General features: G+C 42.6%; 1 protein-coding gene across 2 annotated transcripts in view; it reads right to left on the bottom strand.

The window, feature by feature from the left end:
• Positions 1 to 23,736, bottom strand: part of PDE10A (phosphodiesterase 10A) — a 238,710-nt gene that overhangs the window by 177,592 nt on the left and 37,382 nt on the right. For both annotated transcript variants that reach the window (XM_063124458.1, XM_063124459.1), the window contains exon 2: positions 22,182 to 22,250. In XM_063124458.1, the coding sequence (XP_062980528.1) occupies positions 22,182 to 22,250 (69 nt within the window). The remainder of the gene's footprint in view (positions 1 to 22,181; positions 22,251 to 23,736) is intronic.

Here is a 23,736-nt window from a genome sequence, read left to right as displayed (position 1 = left end):
CCTGCTTGGTGTAGATGTATCATAGGCCCCAACAGTTGTCAGTGCACTTCAGCACCACTATAAAGCAGTAGTGTTGATCCTGCTCAAGTAACTGAGAAGCCACAAATCCAGAAAATCAGAAGGATAACCATACCTAGCTGGTAAGGATGCACATCCAAAAGAGACTCTGAATGCAACCCATTGATAGTCTCCTTTCCTCACTGTATTACTTTCAGTGGGGTGCATATTCGGGTGCACATCCAAGTGCACATCCTCACCCACATTCTACCCCAACTAATCATGCATGAATATCCACAACTAGAGCTGGATTGGAGTTAAACTCTTGCCACATAGCACTGACAGCCATAGAATAAAGCTTCCAGTGCACATTGCCAGTCCAAGCTCCCACTGCAGCTTACATGTGAACCCAGCAACAGTGGGGTGGCTGGAGTGGTTGACAAGCCACCCAGAACCCATGGATGGTTTGTCAACCACCCTCACCAAGTTTGCATGTAACAAGAAGCTATGACATGTCTGTGCCATGCTCCAAATATTCAAAATTGCAGCTGACACAACAACAGTTTCTGTGGGGAAATTCACCCATGGAAGCTTCTCATTACATATGAACTTGGCCAATGGGTGGCTGGATAATGGGGATGCATTCTCTCTCTCCTCCCGCCCCCCCCACCCCCCCACCCATTCAGAATGTGGGCATTGTTGCCTTTAATGAGATTGTCACTTAGCAAATCTGAATGACTACATGCTGCTGTATCATCATCAGGTGTGCAATGTAATCCCTGATTGGCTGGGATTGCACCATGAAGAAACAAGGTGAGGTTTAGGTTTTTTGAAGGCACCAAAGCAGCTGCAGGCTGAAGTACAATTATTATGGACAGATGGGGGGGGGAAGTGTACAAAAGAATAAAAGGTGGGGCTATTTCATGGACACCACTCGCCCGTGAAATGCCAACTTATGCTGCAAAATTAAACTTTTATTTTATTATTACAGTACTAATAAAATAAAATTTCTTGGGGAGCAGGATTGTTAAGCTCTGAAATGTGAATGACATCTGAGGGTTTTTCCAGATGTATCATAGATCACTGAAAAACAGATGCTGGGGAGTTAGAGGATTTTCAGACAGGCAGGAAATCACATTTCCTTACCATCACTCTGCTTCCTGGTTCTCTTCGGCAGCAGAGATGAGCAGAATCACACGGGGAAGAAAGGGAAAGAAAGCAACAAACACATGGCCCATTCAGTTCAGTGGGCAGTGTCCACTAGTGGGTGTTTTATAGCGCAACTTCTCCTGCACACAGCAGGAAATAGCGACAAATATCACTATAGTACAGGAAAAAATGCTTTTTCGGGGTCTTATTTTGTGGCAGAAAAAAGAGCAGAAGGAGCAGGAGATGAGCAGGAGGATCACTATATGGTTAAAATGACATGTGAACAACTGTGAGTGACTAGTCATGAGCATGCTATAAAATGCTCATCTGAAGAAGCTCAGAGTGCAAGGACACAATTCTGTTTCACTCCTCACTTAAGTGCAAAGCAAAACAGCGATGCCTCTTCAAAAAAGCTAAAAATGATTGTGCAGGAGTTCAGATTTTATTGAAAATTAACCTTCACTGTTTGTCTAAAATTATTATTTTAAAAAGCACCCAAATGAAGGAATCTCCCTGAAGAACAGTTAGCTAGGGGCAAGCCACCATTTTCTCAAACTCAGCTCCCATTTTGAATCTGGGAATAATATTCCTAACCTACCTTTCAGGGTTGCTGTAAGGATTCCTGAGATAATGTGAAACACTTCAAATATAATTACATTCTAGGTGTTATTTTATTTGTTGATTACATTTGTATCCTGCCTGTCGAACAAGTTGTGCTCACATTATTAATTGTATTTAAGGGGGGAAATACATTTTAGAAGAATTGGAGCCAGTTTTCCTTTTAGAACACTGGATGTCTCTCTAGAACAGATTTCCAGCTGAGTAAAGTGGAGTCAAGGGAATATGAATGTTTTTAGGGACTAGTTGACAATGCTTAATGAGGTAGCAAGTGTTTTAAAATTGCAAGCATTTCTTTTCAAATACCTCACACTCCTTTTTGAGTAAGCAACATCTTTTCCACTGATCCAACTTTTCCCTTATTTGGGTTATATATTGTTTAACAAACTTTGGGGTCACCTCAATGTGTTCTACAAGTCATGTTATGGAAGGAAAGAATGGCCATTGTCACAGTGTATTCCAAAGATGAAGCTGTTTCCTGGTTTGCTTCATATCCTCCTTAATTACGTAGCTATGCAACTTCTGTGGCAGCAAAGTGTGCCTGCTGTCTGAGGCCCCAGGTCAGCCAAAACAAACACAAGGGCAGCAAGAATTAAGGGAAAGCGCGATAAGGCAGCCATAAACAATCTGTCCTCAAAGCACCCTCTGCATCCAGTGAAGCCAAATGAAGCACTCAGCTGGCCTTGTTGACGCAATTGCTGACACTTTCCAGGTTTTCAAGATACTGATAAGACAGATAAAGTTGAAGCAGCTGCTCAAAATAGTTTACATTACTTCCCTAAATTGATTTACGTATCAAGTACAGGAAGCTGCCAGGAACAAAATATTCACTCCTGCTGTACTCTTGCCTTCAAGTCTGCATGCCAAGCCCCAGTGTCTTTATATTTATTTATTTATTTATTTATTTATTTATTTATTTATTTATTACATTTTTATACCACCCAATAGCCAAAGCTCTCTGGGCGGTTCACAAAAATTAAAACCATCATAAAACAACCAACAAGTTAAAAAACACAAATACAAAATACAATATAAAAAGCACAACCAGGATAAAACCACGCAGCAAAATTGATATAAGGTTAAAATACAGAGTTAAAACAGTAAAATTTAAGTTAAAATTAAGTGTTAAAATATTGAGAGAATAAAAAGGTCTTCAGCTGGCGACGTAAGCAGTACAGTGTAGGCGCCAGGTGGACCTCTCTGGGGAGCTCATTCCACAACCGGGGTGCCACAGCGGAGAAAGCCCTCCTCCTAGTAGCCACCTGCCTCACCTGGCTCACGGAGAAGGGCCCCTGTAGATGATCTTAAGGTCCAGGTAGGTACATATGGGAGGAGGCGTTCCTTCAAATAACCTGGCCCCAAACCGTTTAGGGCTTTATGGGACCAAGCTTGCATAACTGGGTGCAACTTTACACTGATGCCGAATAAGAATGCTTAAGCATAAGCTCAGGTAACCCCAGGAGAGTTAAGATGCCACAAAAGTATAGCCCAGTTAAGAAAGGCTTTATAGAATGTTTACTTTTTTACTCCCTACTCCTATGTATCAACTTTGTAAATTTAGGTCCAAAATTAAGATGGGGGTGCTGGGTGTGTATTCTCGCATGCATGACAGAACTACAGAAGAGGGTCAGCTGGAAAAGTTGCTAAGTGAACAAAAACCTCTAGGACACCTGTGAAGGAGAACTCCTTGTACTAAACACTCATATCCTTCCTAGTTGTTCAACAAAGTGCTTTAGAATGGGAATCCAGTGACCAAACTGGCATCTCCTTTCTGGCTGATTAGGCTCAAAGGCAAGGATTGGAACTTTTCCCTGGTCTAAGACAGTTTGCACATTCAGCTTCTACCTTTTGATCCCCACACCTGGAGAACAAGGAAAAGGATTTCCTACCCCAGGGAAGGAAACAGCCTGCAGCTATTAGAATGAAAGAAGAACTCAGATCTACACCTCGTGTCATATTAATACAATCCCAACATGGAAATGCTATATCCCTCTTGCGCATTTATACCTTGTAGCACAGCCTTCCTCAACCTGGGGCGCTCCAGATGTGTTGGACTGCAACTCCCAGAAGCTGGGGCATTCTGGGAGATGCAGTCCAACACATCTGGAGCGCCCCAGGTTGAGGAAGGCTGTTGTAGCACAACCAATGAACATCTCTACACCAGGAGAAAATCCTCCAACTGTACTGCAGCTTTCTGGCTTCCGCTTCCATCCCACAATCGCAATGTTCTCCCTTTGCACACACTTCCCTCCCCATTTTCCCCTCTAGCCAGGAGTTCTATACATTTAATTTATACAGCCACAAGATGGCGCTAGTCTGCCTCATTCTTATGCTTCTTATGACAGATTTCTTTACATGCTGGAATGGAAAGGGAATCTGTTTGTTACCACATTTTCCCCATTATCAATTACCACCCAGAAATCATGAAACAGGCAGGGCAGGATTGCTACATCATGAAATTGACCAGGAAACCTTTGTGAATGGCTGGTAATAAACCTGCTATAAAGAGCCTGTTTAGGGGCTCAATTACATCTGTTGCAGTATTTTGGATAATACGAAATAAAAAGTGGGAAATAATGTAAGAAGAGTGGTATACAAAATACGTAATGTTTGTTCTGACTCTATACTGTTAGCCTCACCCTACCCGGTGCCTGTTTACACTTCCCTGTGCCTGTTTGCATTCTCTTTCCCTCCTTATTGTTTACTACAACTTTATTAGATTGTAAGCCTATGCGGCAGGGTCTTGCTATTTACTGTGTAATCTGTACAGCACCATGTACATTGATGGTGCTATATAAATAAATAAATAAATAAATAAATAATAATAATAATAATAATAATAATAATAATAATAAAAGCACTAGTGTAGATCTAGCACAAGAGGCAGATAACAGCCTATGCCAATCGCAAGAGTCTGGCTCAAAGGTCTCCAGTTACACATGCCCATCAGTCCATGGCCAAAGCACCCAGCAGACGCCTGTTCCCTTGGCTGCAAGCTTACCTAGCAACAGTGTCTGGATCTGGGAAGCAACCACCACGATAAATTTCCCACAAACACTTGAAGCCACTTTGTTGGGTATTCTGGGGAATTGCGGGAACAACACGGCAAGCAGCTTCCCAGTTTCAGATGATGCTGCCAGGTATGTCAGTGGTTGGAGGAGGCAGACTGGGCCCCCCACTGATGGCCACCTTATCAGACACTTCCTCAACTCTTACCTCGCAACATCAGCTGAATCTGCCCATGGTTGGTGCACAGAGAAAGCTGATGGTCCAGGTGACTCTGTCCTGGTTTTGTTCATCCTACTCTTTCTACCACCTATGAAATTTACTTTAAAAGGGCTTGATACATACAGCACACAAAATAATACATATTCTTGGATCAAAAACCTTTAAAAATGTTGCAAGCAAGCTTCTGCAGGCATAGGTGGTCAGAGAATAAAAACAGATATTGTTACATGAACAAGAGGTTGGATATCTGGCGAGCTGGCAGCTGTGAGAATGAAAGAAGAACCCACAGCCTATGCTAATTACAAGAGTCTGGCTTAAAGGTCTCCTGGTTACACATAGCCATCAGAGACAAAAGAGTGAATGAAAAATACGTTGGAAGCAGAGGTATGGCTACAAAGATTAGGGCATTTCTCCATTGCCAACTCTTTTAAGCATCAGGTCTGCTAAGGCCGAAAACAAAAGAGGCATGGTTTAAGCAAAGCTGATGGTGAATCAACTTTAAACCCCAGTGAGAAAAGTATACATTCAGATCAATTTCAAATTAGTACCACTACCTGATGGCTAGAAGGCTTTTTCTGTCTAAATATGCAAGGCTTGCACCCAAACATGATGTTTATATCTGAACTTCTTCCTGCTGTAATTTCCCACCTGGATAGCCAAATTTGGCATCCTCCAAATCAGAGCATATGTAGCCCAGGCACTGAGCAAACATAGACACTATTTGTATAAAATAACATAAAATAAAATAACAAATGCATCTAAGAGGCATCTTTTCTCATTTTGTTTTGTGAGGCCTACAAAACATTAAAAAAAATTCTTTAAATCCCTCTATTCCAAAATCTCTCTCTCTCTCTCTCTCTCTCTCCAACATACACATGCACACACACAAAATGTATATATTTAATGCATACACCAGAATTTCACCAAATCAACACCACAGCTCCGTAGTGCCCTTCTTTTGGAAAAATTGACAGCCCTCAAATTTGGGAAGGGAAGGGGAAGGAGGTCACAGGGTTACGTTTTCCCAGTATTGCTTGAAAGACACAGCAAAGTCTAAACAATGGTAATCTCTATCGATTGTAGTTGGCACACATCCTTCTATGGGAAAGATGATGCATTTGTAAAAACATTTCCTGTTGCAAACAAAATCAACCTGGTGACTAACCCGTATTAACTTAACTCGTAAATACTACTCTGAAAACAGTACTTTGTCATGATCTTGACTGCCTTTGTTTCCTACAATCCTTGTAATTTGTCCTGCAGCAGATAAACAGTTTTCTTGCCAAGTCATAGTGGATTAGCTACAGCAGTGGCAATGCTAGTGGAATATGTGCAAGGGTAAGAGTTACAACAGATATTCCCAACTGGAACATGAGATGGGGTATTCAGGATGAAGCTGCATCATTTGGAAGAACATTTACATGGTGTGGAAACGATGCCCAGCATTTGGATAGAGCAGAAGGGCATGTTCAGCGTCACGCCTGATCTAACATCAAAGCACGCTAGCCGAAAGCCCTTGGTGAGTAAACACCAAAGATTCCACCACAAAGCTTTAGATACACATGCAGATATACACTTTCAAGGGAGGTCACCAACAAGGGTCAAACTACACGTGACATGGGACACCCGTAATGAGTCTCCTGATGGGGTTCTGCTGTTGTTTTAAACTGAAATGCCACCTTGGAGGGCTCTGGATTTAATTGCAGTGAGCAACTGTGCCAGGCAGGGGGTGCTTAACCCTTTCCCTATGAATATTTTTGTGATCAAAATCACACACATGCACACCAAGTTGCTTCCCCACTTGTGGTGGAGTAAAGAAATACAAGGCCCTCCTATTTCCCTCGTTGGTAGAAAAGCAACTTTAGTTGAGTGTGTGCATGTCTATGTGTTGAGTAAGTAACAATTTGCTGCCTTTCCTGACCTTCCCTCCCCAATCAGCTGCCTCACTCTACCTAATGGTAGGGCTAGCTTGGGTCTCATTAGGAAAGCATTCTCAAAGGTTTCTCCAAGGCATGAGTGAGAAGATTCATTCCGGGGCATTGCTGGGCTGTGGGCAATGTCCTTGAGATTATAGCCCATAATAAAATGAAGGATTGCCTTATCAGCTGCCAACTGCTCATGCAGGACATTGTCTTCCTGACATTTCATCCAATTGCTGGAATGAACTCTGGCTTTCCTGGCTCACGGTGTCAGGGTATGTTAAATAGGATGCAGCAGATGAACATCTAGAAATACTTCTTTCATCTCCCAGCTCATTTTCGTTGGGATCTCATGTGTGACTTCAACAACTGCCCAGTCAGCAAAATAAGTCTTGTGAAAGATGGAGGAAGGCATTGTTCCCTACCTGCTGATTGGGATTGAAATTTCGGGCTGTAAAATACTTTTCCACATCAATTTTACACTGACTCTTTTCTTGGAACTGCACCTTTAGGTTGCCAGGTGGCCTTTTTGGCAGACGACAATCCTCTCTTTGAAGGGCTGTTCTGCCCATTTCTGGTTTAAAGACCGAGAACCCTTAGGAACTGTTGCCCATCAATAGGTATCACTGGGCAGCAGGCAGGCACACAGAATTCCTAGTCACAGTCTTTGACATTAACATTTCTGTTTCAATTATAATAATTATTTCTAAATTTGCATCTATGTATGTAAATTAGCATATGCAAATCAGTATCTTTTTGTCTCCCCTTTTTTTGGCTGAAGAATTCCCAAAACATTTGGGATGGAGGTGGTTCAAAAGTGGCTCTGATTTTGGGGAGAGGAGCCATCCTTTGGCAGTGTCTGGAGACAAGGGTCCTTCGCCCAGGCCTTCAGCACCTAAGTGCAGAAGCAACACCAAGGTACAGCCTTGTTTGAAGCATAGCCTACAGCCAATTGCTTCAAGATCACATTTGAACAGCAATTACTATTGTCTTTTTGAAGTCACTGCTTACTCTGCTGAGCAAGTTTGTGACCTAGGCAACGTACCAGCCACAAGCTGCCAGTGATTTCATTCCAAATCTAAAATTGCAATTCACTGTTATGACAGCAAAATGTTGTTTAAAACACGATTTAAAACAGAAATATGCATTGTCAAAACATTTGTTGTGTATAACTTTGTCCTTCTGTTTCAAGAATATGGTTTGCCTCCCATGACACACTTTATGAAATTCCACCAGACACACAAAAGCAGAAATTATCATTGTTTGTTTTGGCTGCTACTATCTGAAGGACTCTGGGGACAAGCACCTTTTGTTTCTCTTTAGAGAGATTCTTCTTTGGGGGAAGAATTTAGCACTACCATTTTATCCATTTCAAAGAGACAGGGTATAATGGCTCATTCTCAGTTTCCGAATGGGGGCCTAGGAACATAAAAGGCACTTCCAAGACAATTCCAAGACAATAGTTTTACAAGTAATCCCTTCTCTGTATCAGAATGCCATTCACCAACAAACCAAATAATCAGGTTGGGGAAATTTGTTACAACTAGTGCTGTTCAAGATGGACTAGTACTTTTAAAGCTCAGCTAAAAACTTTTCTTTTTTCTAAAGCTTTTAAAACTTGATTTTGTTCTGACTTTTATACTGTTAGTTTTACTCTACCCTGTGCCTGTTTGGTGCATTCTCTTCCCCTTCTTATTGTTTTATTATGATTTTATTAGAATGTAAGCCTATGCGGCAGGGTTTTGCTATTTTATTGTTTTACTCTGTACAGCACCATGTACATTGATAGTGCTGTATAAATAAATAAATAATAATAATAATACCATCAATATGGCAAGGTAAGTTACCATTATGCTAAAAGAGGGACAGTAGCTGTTAAGCCTTACAGTGAAGGTACTTCCAATTTACCCATCACCTCTGCTGATCTTAACAATGTCTAGAACATTAATCACAGGTAGGAGAAAAACAGAGGAGAATAGTACCTTAATAGGCCCAGGGAAGGCAGGAATATCTCTACCCTCTTCCTAAACACCTCCTCCCAAAAGTGGTTCTGTTCAACTAGGGCTCTGTGAGTTTCCTATCTCAGGGTTGCTGGGGAAACTGAATTAATTAAAAGACCAACATGTTAACTTAGTTTAAATCAAGGACCTGCTCACACAATCATTGAGAATTATAGAATCATAGAATAGTAGAATTGGAAGGGGCCTACAAGGCCATCGAGTCCAACCCCCTGCTCAATGCAGGAATCTACCCTAAAGCATCCCTGACAGGGTTGTCCAGCTGCCTCTTGAAGGCCTCTAGTGTGGGAGAGGCCACAACCTCACCAGGCAACTGATTCCATTGTCATACTGCTCTAACAGTCAGGAAGTTTTTCCTGATGTCCAGCCGGAATCTGGCTTTCTTTAACTTGAGCCCGTTATTCCGTGTCCTGCACTCTGGGAGGATCGAGAAGAGATCCTGGCCCTCCTCTGTGTGACAACCTTTTAAGTATTTGAAGAGTACTATCATGTCTCCCCTCAATCTTCTCTTCTCCAGGCTAAACATGCCCAGTTCTTTCAGTCTCTCTTCATAGGGCTTTGTTTCCAGACCTCTGATCATCCTGGTTGCCCTCCTCTGAACACGCTCCAGCTTGTCTGCAACCTTCTTGAATTGTGGAGCCCAGAACTGGACGCAATACTCTAGATGAGGCCTAACCAGGGGCGAATAGAGAGGAACCAGTACCTCACGTGATTTGGAAGCTATACTTCTATTAATGCAGCCCAAAATAGCATTTGCCTTTTTTGCTGCCATATCGTACTGTTGGCTCATATTCAGCTTGCGATCCACAACAATTCCAAGATCCTTCTCGTTTGTAGTATTGCTGAGCCAAGTATCCCCCATCTTGTAACTGTGCATTTGGTTTCTATTTCCTAAATGTTGAACTTGGCATTTAAAAATTAACAAGGGTCTCTGCTCCCAGTCCAAAACTCATGACCAGCGGGGCTTAAATAGTGTGTTTGAAATAATCTCAACAGCTGGGGCTGCTGCTATGCATCCTATGCATTCAGGCTATTCCCGGGGACTTTATGTGGAAGCGATAGGAGAAGCATCAGTCAGGAAGGTTCTGCCATCCCTCTTACTCAAGGAAGTGACTCCTTGCACAGGCATGACAACACTTCTCCTGCATCTGATAAGTCAGAAATGGGAAGAGGCTGGGGTTGCCAGGTAGGACAAATGCAGGACCAGTGTCAGCACCTAGTAGCCTTGGGCAACTGCTGGGGCACCAGTCCCCTGGCAGGGCCCACTGCTGTCTACCCAGGGCCACCTCCCTTTTTTCTGGTCTGACATTCTGATTAGCACTAGGCAGTTGGATATAGCTCTCATTTAAATTTCCCACAATGCCACTGAAGTAAAATCAATCCAGGGTATTGTAAAAATAAAAATAAAAAATTGAATAGCAGCTAGATCCAATCACCTAATGCTGGCCAGAGCATCGATCAGATCATTCAGGTCAATCAATTGACTCAATCAAAGTTTCTCAGTGGTCAGCCTGGAGAGGCTGTGGCTCTGTGATAGAATACTTGCTTTCCACACTGAAGGTCCCAAGTTTGATATCCAGCATCTCCAAGTGGGGATAGGAAAGAATCCTGCCTGAAGCCCAGGAAAGTCACTGCCAGTAAGTGTCACTGGGCTAGATGGACCAATGGTCTGACTCAGTATAAGGCAGTTGCCTATGTTCCTGCCACTGTTGCCACTGCTGTCCATCTCCCCACACCAGCTAACCGCCCCCAAATTGCAGCCATCCCTGCCATGAAAATCAATTCCAGTAGCAGTCCTGTGGTTCAAGGATCAATCAGCAAGGGAGCTGTCCAGCAGGGAGCACATTAAGAGAGATGTTGCTTTAGCAGGAACTAATTTCGTGCACCAAACCTAGATGCTGGTTGTGCCTTGTTTGTGAACCCTGACAAGAGGATTGCTTCAAAAGAAATGGATTAGTTGACTAGGGGAGAACTGATGCCATTGAACTCATGTCCTGCTTTGGGTTTCCTGTTGACAGCTGGTCAGCCACCGTGTGAACAGAAAACTGGACTAGATGGACCAGCCTGATCCAGCATGGCTCTTCTTAATGGAAACAAAATGAGCAAACCAGCAATAGTGTCCCTTTCCTAGTTAACTTCTACATGGATAAAATTCAGAAGATCACAAAAATTGATCTTCCCAGTTTCACATTCTTGCCAGAATTATTCAGAGGAAATTCTCCATGCTGTTTCAGTCTCCATGCAAGCCTTTTTCTAACCTCTTAAATACTTTCTAATGAATTCTGAACAACTTTGGGGGGAAAGGGAGGGGAGTAGATTATTTCAGTCTCTCTGCACTACAAACATTTTTTTTTTTATTTGACAGTTCTGCCAATGTTGGGGAGAGATCTGTGATGCCCTGAACTCACGCAACAGAAGTTACTTTTGAAATACTATTGCTATCACCCCAAAGGAAAGCCAGTACATATTCAATTAATTTCCCATACAGACATTCAGGTGACATATGCCCAGGAAATCCCATATATACTGCCAAACAAGGTGAAAACACTCATGTCTGTTACATTATCTGTTTACATGGCAAAATAGACAAGGTGTGCTCATCACACACAAAGGTGCATATATGCCACAGGCAGCAAAATGTCTGGAGCCAGTCCTGTATAAACAAAGATCGGTGGAGGGGCATAAAGGGACAAAACAAACAAAAAGGAAGGGGGGAGTCAAGAGTGGATCAGTGAAGCTGTCCTGTTGTGCCCTGGTCAAAGCCCAAAGAGTCCCAAGTGTAAAGGAAGCCAGAAGCCAGTTTAGTTCAAGGTCACACGCAGGAATCTGAATAGCACAGTAGGAGAAGGCAGGGGTGAGATCAAAAGCAGTCCAGAGGACAATTCACAGAAGTTAGTTGTGCCAAATGTCAAAGCCAGTCAGAGATTGTCCAGGAGAGTGGCCTGGGTGGGTTGTCAAGGGTTCAGGAATCTGTAAGGTCCAGAGAAGTGAGGCGAAATGCTGGGGTTGAATATCCGTTGTCTGCAACTGAGTGTCGGCCTTGACTCAGCTGACTTATAGCTGGCCATTAATCACCATAGCTGGCTAATTGGGTCAGCGTGTTGGTTTTAAGGGAGGCCGCACACTGTGGCCTCTTCTTGCTCCTCTGCTGCTTGCATGTAAACCTATGTCATTCGGAGGGATGAATTATTTGACTCCTGCATTTGGGGGATTCCATGAATGGCACTGGAGGTGCCAGGCTGCTCTTCCAGAGGTCCCAGGGGAGTACTGTCAGCTGAAACTTCCAGCTCCCCAGCTGGGGCCCATTGTGCTGGCTCTCCCCCTCCTCTTTCTCATCAGATGAATCTTCCTCTAGATAAGACATGATAGGAGAGTGGTGGCTCCGATTTCAGTGGGGCTGTGAATCCATTCTGAGTTTCAGTCAGAACCAGCTGAAACTCTTAAAAAGCTATCCAAGGTGCTGAACCCTATCCCTAAATTATGTTCAGCATCTTAGAGAGCTCCTTTAGAGTTCTGGCTGGTTCTAACTGAAACCCGGAACAGATCCACAGCCCCACTGAAATCAGAGCCACCAGCCTCCACTGGAGTGGCTACAGAAAGGCTCTGGTCCAGACTTACCATAATATATAGCTTCTTTTGTATCAGGAAATGGGATTTTAAGGCAGCACCACATCACTGATGAACTGTTAGACTGGACTTTTGCAAAAACTGCCATGGAAAGGAATGAGAGGAAGGAATTTCCCTTCATTGACAACCCGTAGCAAAATCAATGTGGTTAAAAATGTGAATTTGCCCAGTGCTTCCCCCCCACCCACCCTCAATGCATTCCCATTTATTCTGAGCTGTCAGATGAGCTGGCAGCATGAGTGGTTAATAGACAAAAGGGAAATTGTCTACTAAGAGGTCAGCCAAGGCTACAAGGTTAGACCAGAACTTCCAGGCTCTCTCCTTTCAGCTACTTTGCCATTTCTTATTGCTGTACTGCACCTCACATAGTTCTTAGAAATATGGAGGTTGTGTGATACTGGAAATGTTTAGATGACACCTCATCCATGGAGGCCCCCAGGGTTCTTTCACCCTCGCAATGCTGCAGTTTAGTAGATGAGATGCTGTGCTCCCTTGCATTGATAAACAAAGGGTGCAATCCTATGGACATTTAGACAGGGAAAAAAGGCCTACAACTCCCAGCATGCTCCAGTCAGTTCTAGATGGGAAGTTTCTGAACTCATATCTGCACAGAAATGAATGCACACAGGTTACAAAAATTAAGCTACTTGGGACTTTCTCCACTGGAACTATTGACAGTCTGTAACTGCATAGGAGGCACAAGGGGAAAGGGGCGAGGGAAAGCCAGAGTGAGCAAGTGCTCGAGTTGCCATTCCTTGAACTAAAAGTGCTGGAGGGGGCGGGGCAGAGTCCGAGCCTAGAGTGGCCTTGGGTTGTGTTCATGTAGGTTTTTTGTTTTGGGGCAGGTTATTGCATTCAGCAAAAAAAATCACTAAGTTGTATTATACTCCCAAGACAAACCTAGGAAGAAAAGAGTCACTCTTCTCCCCTCTCTTTTCTCAAAATAAAAGCCATCCTTAGTCTGGCTGGGGGGTGGGAGGAGTGATTCAGGTCAGTTGGGAACCCTCGCAGGTGCCTGCTCATGCAGAATATAAAAATTCTCTCCTCCATTTTAGTACATCTTTTTCTTCCCTGCTTGTGTATGTAAGGCAGAATTTGCACCCTCAAAACAAAATGGTCTTTTTGGGCACTTTTCTTCTTTCTTCTTCTAGTGACTCCACGGCGTACCTGGGACTGAGGAGCCAGAAAGTGTGCTCAAATGCAAAGAAACACAAAAGTCGTGCTGCCCTCTAGTGTACCTTGCTGGCAGCAAGAGAGAAATAAGGGGACTGAAAACACTTGAGGGCTTTAAACACACACACACACACACACACACACACACACACACACACACACGGAGTGAAGGGGGGGAGATGATACTTGGAAACGAAGAAGTTATAAAGGGAAAGGGAAAGTAAATCCTTACCACAAATAATCCTCATGGTCCCCCTTTGTTCACAATGTATACACAATGAGAAAGTTGATAATGTGCATTTTGAATAAAGTAAAATTGCCCTATTGAAGGTAATTTGGATGAATGAAGACATTTCATTCAATTCCATTCAGTGTTACAGCATTTCATTAGCTGAGCTCCAAAAACCTCTGATACTTGTGGTATATGTTTCTTGCAAGTTTGTGCCATGCTAAACTAAATGGCTGAATTCAGGTATCACACTAAACCATAGCATAGCATGACAAGAATGAGCCTAGTCAAGCCTTGACTCTCCTCCATGGGCACAGCCAAGGGGAGGAGATCAGAAACTTTCAGTTCCAGTTAAGTGCAAATTAGCAGTATGTCCAAACCCTAAACTATGGTTAATTTTAACTATGATTTGTTGAAACAAGCCAGCTTCATAAACCGTGGTTTGAAGTAGGCTTGTTTTAAACAAACCATAGTTAAAACTAACTGTGGTTTGTTAGGTTTGGATGACATAATAAGTCTGCTTAATCAAATATGGAAGCAAAAGTTTCTGAACTCACAGCTGCACTGGAGGAGTATGGGGAGTGTGGGAGCCCAAGGCTTGCCTAGGCTCATCACATTAACTATGATTTAGTGTGATGCCTGAATCAGGCCAATACATTGCAATATACATCCTAGGAAAAAATACACAATCAAACAATCTCACTAAACTGGACTCCCAGGTAAATGTATATAGGATTGCAACCTTAGGCTACTATCCTAAGCAAACATACTAGAAAGTAAGTCCTATTGAACTCCATGAGACTTTCTTCAAAGTAGACACGGTTAGAATTTTACCTTGTGAGATTTAGAAGTAGAGTATTAAACATACGGGAGAGAGGTGTGCTGAACTTTTCCTACTTTGAAAACAAATACATATGCATGGAGAAATTAAAGAGGATAGGATGCTTATATTTTAAACCAAAGAAATGGAGAAGATTCTGTTTAGTGCAATGGCCAATATTACAAAGAGGCAATTCCCTTTTCATTTCTATGCTTCAAATTAACTACAGCAATGTTATAAACACAATCAGTTTTTAAAATCAAAGGGATGTTTGCCTTTGGCATGTGGATTAGTCACCCAGAGACATTAAATTGTTTACAATAATAGTCAGTGTGCAGAAGAACCCCATCAGCCAGAGATAGAGGTGGTCCTGGTAAATCATCACATGTTGTCTGAAACACAATGATGGTGAGAGTGATGTTTTAGCATCCATAAAAGCCTCCACTCATTGTACAAGACTCTGTAAAGTAGAAGTTCTCAGACTGTATTCTGTTCTGCAGGCTTCATTCATGTGGTCTGTGGAAAGCCTGAGAATCAGTCAACAATATCTGAAGTTGTCCCTGCACTTGATTTTTTTTCTTCTGAAAATGGAGATCAAAGACGGGGGTGGGCAACTAGTGGCCCTTCAGATGATGAAGTGCAATTCCCATCATGCCTCACAATTGGCTATGCCAAGTTGGGCTGATGAGAGTTGCAGTCCAACAACATCTAGAAGGCCAAAGTTGCCCACCCGTGATCTAGCCTATTTTGACCAGGGCCATTGGCTAGGAAGGCCATAATTGTTTTGTTTTAACAAGTTTATATCTGAGTTAATAAAGACATTTACCAAAGCTATGTACAATAAAACAGAAGACTGGATCCAGACTTAGTCATATTCTGAGAATACCTATTGAAATGCCTGGGACTGAAGTTAGCCATGACTGACTTAAGTCCCATGCATTTCAGTGGGCATGCTCTGAGTATGACTTAAGTCTGGATCCTGTCCATAATTACCTGTACAACTTTTCATAACAACTTATCAGTCAACAGGGCCCACTCAGTGGCGTGACCTAGGGTCTGACATGTTCATAGTAGGGCATTTATTCTCACGCAATACTTGTACTGGAGAAAAATATTATTAAATGATGAACTTATATATGTGCTTTGGGGAAAGTGTATTAAGTGGTCCACCAAGACCTCCAGCAATTTTCAAGTGGTTAATAAAGTTTGAGAACTGCTGCTGTGGAGTATATGCCAGCCATAATTAATAGTAATAATTCCTGTTAATACTTTGAATATGAAGAATGCTTTAAACCCTCTCTTTATTTTCCCATTAAAGGGGGCCTTCTCCAGTAATTCTGTTTACAATTATTCCAATTTACACAGGAGCAAATGAGCCATGGAAATGGGCCACCCAGCCCATGTAGAGGTTTGACGAGGTATACACTAAGCCACCCAGAACCTCTTTACTGTAACTATCCCTCAAGACTATGAATAGCCCAGTTTAAATTTCTCCACATTTACACTATACTATTTGTCAGCTGCATCAAAAGAATTATTACATTTGCATTCCACTCCATCTCAGAGCAACCGAGAAGTAGTCGAAATCAAAACAAGCAGCAGAAAGAACATGTCAAAATGACGAAGCTTTAAAAGAAAGAAAGAAAGAGAACTCCAATAAAACCATCCACAGAAAGGATGAAATTCGCCAACAGAATTGCCTAACCAAAAACATTGTTGCACAAAGGAATAACAATGACAATTACTTTACTTTCCCTCCTAAAATGGAGGAAAATGTGAAAGATTTCTAACTGTAAACAGTTTGAAATAGTAGTCTCCATATTTACAGATATAGTTATCCAAACATATGTTACAAGATCAAGCATTAAGTGCACTGAGGACATCATGATTGAAATGCAGGCCACAGATGTCCCATCTTGCCTTGTACTGACATAAACAAATATAAATTGATTCTATTTAAATAATGAATTTAAACCTAGGAACAGAAATATTTCAGTTCTTAGAAGAGGTGTGCCAAATATCTGCCTTTTTCAATTTGGGGGTGAAAGTACTGCGCTGGGAAGGAGGGGTTGAATTTTTTGACAAAAATGCCCTTTCTTTGCTTAGCTTGTTTTGTTGCCTGCTTATTCCCTGATAGGGTGCGGTTTCAGAGCCATTTAGGGTGCAATCCTATGCAAGTTTAAACAACTCCCAGCGAAGCCTTCCACTTGTTCCCGTGATCCAATTCCCTCTCGCGTCTTTATTAATCTTATCCCCGCTATCCTCCCGTCCTTGCTTCACATCATTAATTCTTCCCTGTCCTCTGGCTCATTTCCCTCTGCTTTTAAACATGCTACTGTCTCTCCCATTCTCAAAAAACCCACTCTTGATCGACTTTCTCTGTCTAACTACCGACCTGTCTCTCTGTTGCCCCTTGTCTCAAAGATTCTGGAACGTGTGGTCTACTCTCGCTGTCTTGACTTTCTCTCTAGTAACTCTGCTCTGGATCCCTTTCAATCTGGATTCCGTCCTCTGCATTCCACTGAAACAGCCCTTACCAAGATCACCAATGATCTTCTCACTGCCAAGTCTAAGGGCCATTATTCCGTCCTTATTCTCCTTGATCTAACTGCAGCCTTTGACACGGTTGATCACGATCTTCTCTTAGATTCCCTCCATGACCTTGGACTCTGTGGCTCTGTCTATAACTGGTTCGCCTCCTATCTAGAGGGTCGCTCTTTCAGCGTGTCGGCTAACGGCAGCTCGTCCTCCTCCTTTCCCCTTTCAGTAGGGGTTCCGCAAGGCTCGGTGCTTGGCCCGCTGCTGTTTTCTCTATACATGCTGCCCTTGGGTAAACTTATTCAATCTCATGGCCTCCAATATCACCTGTATGCCGATGACACACAACTATACCTCTCATCTCCGGAACTTTCTCCTGATGTTCACGATCGTATCTCGGCATGTCTTTCAGATATCTCAGCTTGGCTGCTTCATCGTCGCTTGAAGCTTAACATGGCAAAAACTGAACTGCTTGTTTTCCCTCCTAAACCTTCTCCTCACCTCTCATTCTCTCTTACTGTCAACGATGTCACGCTTACTCCGGTCAAGGAAACTCGTAGCCTTGGCTTTATATTTGATTCCTCGCTCTCCTTTATTCCTCATATCGAGGCAGTAGCTAAATCTTGTCGTTTCTTCCTGTATAATATTGCCAGGATTCGACCATTTTTGTCTGTCTCTTCTGCCAAGACTCTCGTTCACGCACTGGTTATCTCTCGGTTGGACTACTGCAACCTCCTCCTCTCTGGCCTCCCCTCGTCTCACATCAGTCCGCTGGTCTCTGTCCACCACTCTGCCGCTAAGATCATCTTCCTGGCCCGCCGCTCTGACCATGTCACTCCGCTTCTGAAATCTCTTCATTGGCTCCCAATTCATTCCAGAATCCAATATAAACTTCTCCTGTTGACCTTCAAAGCTCTTCACGGTCTAGCTCCTGCCTATCTCTCCTCTCTCATCTCACACTATTGCCCCGCTCGTGCTCTTCGCTCCTCTGATGCCATGCTTCTTGCCTGCCCAAGGGTCTCTACTTCCCTTGCTCGGCTTCGTCCATTTTCCTCTGCTGCCCCTCATGCCTGGAATGCTCTTCCAGAACACCTGAGAACTACCAACTCAATCACAGCTTTTAAAACACAGCTAAAAACTTTTCTTTTCCCTATAGCTTTTAAACTTTGAGTTTGTTCTGACTCTATACTGTTAGCTTCACCCTTCCCGGTGCCTGTTTACACTTCCCTGTGCCTGTTTGCATTCTCTTTCCCTTCTTATTGTTTACTACAACTTTACTAGATTGTAAGCCTATGCGGCAGGGTCTTGCTATTTACTGTGTTATCTGTACAGCACCATGTACATCGATGGTGCTATATAAATAAATAATAATAATAATAATAATAAAGGATTGCACCCTTATTTGGTAAACTTGGTTTTCTTCTTGGGATCCCCTTGGGTCTTCCTGCCTTCCAATCTGTTGCCCTTCATAGCATCCAAATCCCAGTCAATTGGGAATCACACATGGAATATAATGATGTCACAGTGCTACTTAGCCAATTGAATTAAAGAGTGAGGGCAATGCATCCAAAATCAGCTGTGCCCTGAATTTGAATGGTGTTTATTGTTGCTCCCTTTCAGAGAACCCCACAAAGAAGACCAACATAATTTGTGAAAAGCATAAACCCCTTTCAACTCAGTCTTAATTCATATCAGCACAAAATCAGAAACCCTATTTCTCCATTTTAGAGCCTTATCTTATGATATGCTACATCAGCTCAGAAGTACATAGAGCGAGGCTTGCCGCTGCCGAAAAATATTATGTTGGAAAAGTAAGCCAGGTTGGTACCTAGCGCAGGGGGGGAAAGGCACCTCTGATTCCTCAGCTTTGCAGGCTTGTTCATAGGCAATGTAAAGGAAGACCAAGTGGGGCTAATTTCTCTGTGTGTGTGTGTGTGTGTGTGTGTGTGCGCACGCGCGCAAATGGAGGAAGTTTTACTCATCTTACTTAGTGGGTGTGGGAGCAGTAGCCACTATAGCAACAACCTTCATCAACTAGTTGGAGGTGAAGGTAACCATTCAGCCAGTACCAGCACTTTATTTATTTATTTATTTATTTATTTTATTTTATTACATTTATATACCACCCCACAACTGAAGCTCTCTGGGCAGTTTACAACAATTAAAAATGTTGTAATCAGGAGGCCCGAGGGCTGGCTGATAGAGCAACCAACAAACCTGCGGGTGCAAGGAGGACCAGAACATGGCACAGCAACGGCAGCCACACTCTCCTTCCTCACTGACATATCCTACTTTCCTTCCCCTATCTATTCAGAGTAATCAAAAAGTGATAAAGGAAGCTTTCCCCATCCCCTATCCTGATATTGCCCTCAATGATGTTGTCAAAATATCAAATCTGGTTGGCTATTTGGCTTTGTAATGTCATCATATGGGATCCCTGATTGGCTGAGCTCATATTCTAAAGAAGAAGCAACCCCAGTAGAAATTAAAATTGGATGCTGAGGTTGCTGACAATGAACAGAAGTTGAGAAAGCACAAAAACAGTATGTTGGGGGTGTCTTTCATGGAAGATTGCAAATCCCACCCCAACCCCTTTTCATGCCATAAATGTTCATTCTTGAACATTTGGCATACCCTTCAATATAAATGAAAGCTATGCATGAAATACCTTAAGCCTGCATGAGCTCCTGCTCACTGCATCCCTTCCCCAGTCCACATACAGCAGTTGAATGGACTGGCAGCTTGTCATGCCCCCCACTGAAGGAATCCTCCTCTGAAGTGGAGCTAGAGCTCCCAGAGAAAGCCAATAATAAAGAGCAACCCATGGCAGGAGACCTGGGGGAGCCTGGAATCTCACTGGAGAATACCATGGTTACATCCCCACAGGAAGAGGGGAGTTCCACTCCTGAGGCTGAGGCTGGGTGACCACCGAGCCCCCAAGAGCAACATCACCGAGAGACAGGCCAGTAGGGCTCCTTTAAGGAGAAGTGCCTGAATACAAAGAAGAACTTCTCAAGAGGAAGAAACTCCTTGGGAGAAATGCTTCCTGAGTCCACCCAGCAGCTGAGCTCTGGGTGGGCTCAGGAAGCTCTGGCAACATAAGCCTGCAGTATCAGTCTAGTCTTTGCTGGGAATGACATCTCCTGTCAGCCGCAGTGCCTCTCTGGCCTTGCTTGGTGCTCCTGCTTGACTCTGCTTCTTGGATTGTATATGTCTGTAACTCTGATTTTTGCCGCTGTTCTTCAGATCTCTCTTTTGGAACTCTTCAACTCGCCTGACAAAACTGCCTTTGACCATTGCTTGTTTATTGATTTGCTTTTGGATTGCCCCCTAGTTTAACCTCACTCTGAGACTGATGATCCAGCCATAGCAAGACAGAGCTGGATCTTACTTCACCACTGATAATGGCCTGTACTTTATTCTCAGGCAGCAGGCTACTTTAGGAGGCCCAGGACTGGTTATGTGGTATACACAGTGCCCCTGTCCCCATTCCAGCCACTTGAGGTGGCTGCCTTATTCTGCCTAATGGTAGGGGTGGCCCTAAGCAGGTGTAATTTGTCCCAAAGAGACCCATATGGCTTAAATTAAAAAGAAACACACACGCCCTAAGTGGTGTGAAAACTCTGGCAATAGTTGGGGATATGACAATGCTGTAAACATTGGGCTTTGGTCCCTCCCCCTTAAATATTTAGAATCCTTGTTAATCTGTAGGAATAGATGTGTATGACCTGAACTGAATGTTGAATATATGGGTGATTCCCCCATGCCATCTGCTATACACTATCCACATATCAAGCATAGAAGGAATTAACAACTTCTTTTTATGTGATGTTTGTGTCTCAACTCTTTGCTGCTGATACTAGTAGGAGAAGAAGTACTATTGCTTTGTGACTCTTACAACTTAGTGAAGCTGATGGAGAAACGGTGCAAAACAGAAAGGATGCCAATTCACTTCTTCAGCAGTCTGCAGATGAGTGATTATATATATTGCAGCCAAATTCCAATAGTTCTAAATGCCAAATATATTTGAAAAATAAAGAAAACAGAGAAGACAACCTATAATTATGAGGGAGAGGGGATAATCAATTTAGTGAAAGAATCTCTGAAGAATTTTGAGTTGAGCATCACTGAATTAAAGAAAAAACACAAAATACTAACAATACACTGAGAAAATGTCTTGGTATGAGGAAGAGTCCCTTACAATAGGTAAGATTTTAATTCAAATATATTTGTACATGTTAAATATTTCTATTATGTATGTAAGATATATATATAATTAGTTGGTTTGTGCTGAAAATTCTCCAGTTTTGCTTTTCAGGCTGAAAAAAAAAAAGATACCGCTGCAACACAATTCTTTATATCTGTACTCAGAAGTAAACCCCAGATATGTGTGTGTAGGATTGTAGCCTTTGGGAAGAATATGTCCTGAAATCAACTTAATTGGGTGAATATTCACCTTTTTGATCCTGTTTGGTGCCATTATTTTCTGTTGCTGCTTTGATAGCTTTTTTCTTTTCTTTTTTTTTGCTCCCCTAGCTATTCTGTTTTTCTGCTTACTGGGTTAGCCACATGTATCACCCCAACCAATCACCATATAGTGAACAGAACGATGTCATGAAACAACATAGCCAACCAGATTTGGCTATGTTATGACATCAATAGCAAAAGTTAACTGTGGGAGCAAGAGAGGGCAATAAAAACGAACAAACATTTTTGCAAGCAATGTCAAAACATCATTGAAAAATATGCGTGTTTTTTTAACGTTGCAGAAAATTATCCTAAAAATGGTGAATAGTTTCGGCTCAACCCTCATAATTACTATTATTTTATTAAATTTCCAGGTAACAAATGGTTATATACTATACCAGTTAACTGCTGCAGAGTGCGCTGCATCAGGCATTTCTGTGCCACAAAAGTACTTTTTGAGTTTGTTCCTATAAAGATAGCAAACACAAGAGAAGTGTTACCTAATTAAGGGGTCATGAATCCCTTAGGCATAAGTCTCAGGGAATTTCAGCTTCAACTTCTACTGCTTAAACTTCCTCTTTTCTATTGACCTACGATAAAAACATTTATCTCCCTTAGCAATGATGGGGCCAATCCTATGCATGTTTAGACAGGAAAAAGTCTTGCAACTCTCAGCCAGCCATACTCCAAGTGTCAAGTAACGCTCATCAGAATGACAAAACTCATGTACCTTGCATAGCCTCCTGGTATGATCCTCCACATGGTTGCAGAGGTTACTTTCTACTGTTTCTTGGTCTCAGTGTCCCGACAATTTAGTAACCCCCATGATGGGTGCCATCTCTCATTACATTTAGCAAGAGCAGGAGTGTGCAACCCTTTTTGGGTGGATGGCCACATTGGTGACTGGATAATCCTTCAGGGGCTGCATTAGTGGGTGGGGCTAACAAAGGACAGAGACAGAATCAAAAACACACATCTTCTCCCACACACTTCCCTTGTCTGTCACTGTCTCACACACATACACACACACATCCTTCCCCTCCCCTCCCCACTCAGATCCCTTGTACCCTACTCATCAGCTGCTTGAGGCTGAAAACAGCTGAAGTGCTCAATGCCATTTATTTATTTACTTACTTACTTACTTACTTACTTACTTGTCCAACTTTCAGGAGAGGAGCCCTCCCAACACAGCATACAATAAAACCCATAAGAAATACAGATACGGTCTTAATGCACTGGTTTTAAACATTTGAATTAGTTTTATGTATTTTATGGTGTTTTTATTTGTATTGTACCCCACCTCGATCCAGAGGGAGAGGGGGTAACAAATAAATAAATAAATTATTATTATTAATTAATTAATTAATTAGCAACAAAAACAGCAACAACAGGGGAAGGCCAAATGAAGCTTGGGAATGAATTGCTAGCCAGTGCAGATGATACAATGTTGGCGTTCTATGCTCTTATATGACAGAATGCTTAAAGGTGATAGCTGTCCCTCCCAGCTTTGAGTCATTTGCAGTTTGATAAGCAGCCCCTCTGTGCCTTCATCTAAGTCAGTTTAAAGAAGCACTAAAAGCACAGGGCCTAGGCCAGAGCCCTGAGTAGCCTGAGGCTTCCCTCCAGATGTCATAGACAGTGCCGGACCCTAGGCAAGACAGCCTCAATGGCGCCTCTCGTTAAGTTTTACCTTCTCACCATCACCAGCTGTCACACATCCAACTATGCTTGCTTTTCATAATATTCTCACTTTCCCCCACTTCTACTGATTTCATCAGCCAGTTATTCCCTAGCAGTTTATTCCATTCTTACTTCCATGGAAGAAGGGTGGGAAGAACTGGATCAAGACGCTTAGGACAACAGAGCCAGATCTGCACCAAGCAGGATATAACACTTTGAAAACTGTATGTGGAGTATGTCCTGGGCATGGACAGATACTGTTATAAACCGTTT

This window comes from Elgaria multicarinata, chromosome 4 (assembly GCF_023053635.1).
Source record: "Elgaria multicarinata webbii isolate HBS135686 ecotype San Diego chromosome 4, rElgMul1.1.pri, whole genome shotgun sequence".
Taxonomy (NCBI): Eukaryota; Metazoa; Chordata; class Lepidosauria; order Squamata; family Anguidae; genus Elgaria; species Elgaria multicarinata.
The sequence above is the reverse complement of the archived record's forward strand: the minus strand, read 5'-3'. Positions and strand labels throughout refer to the sequence as shown.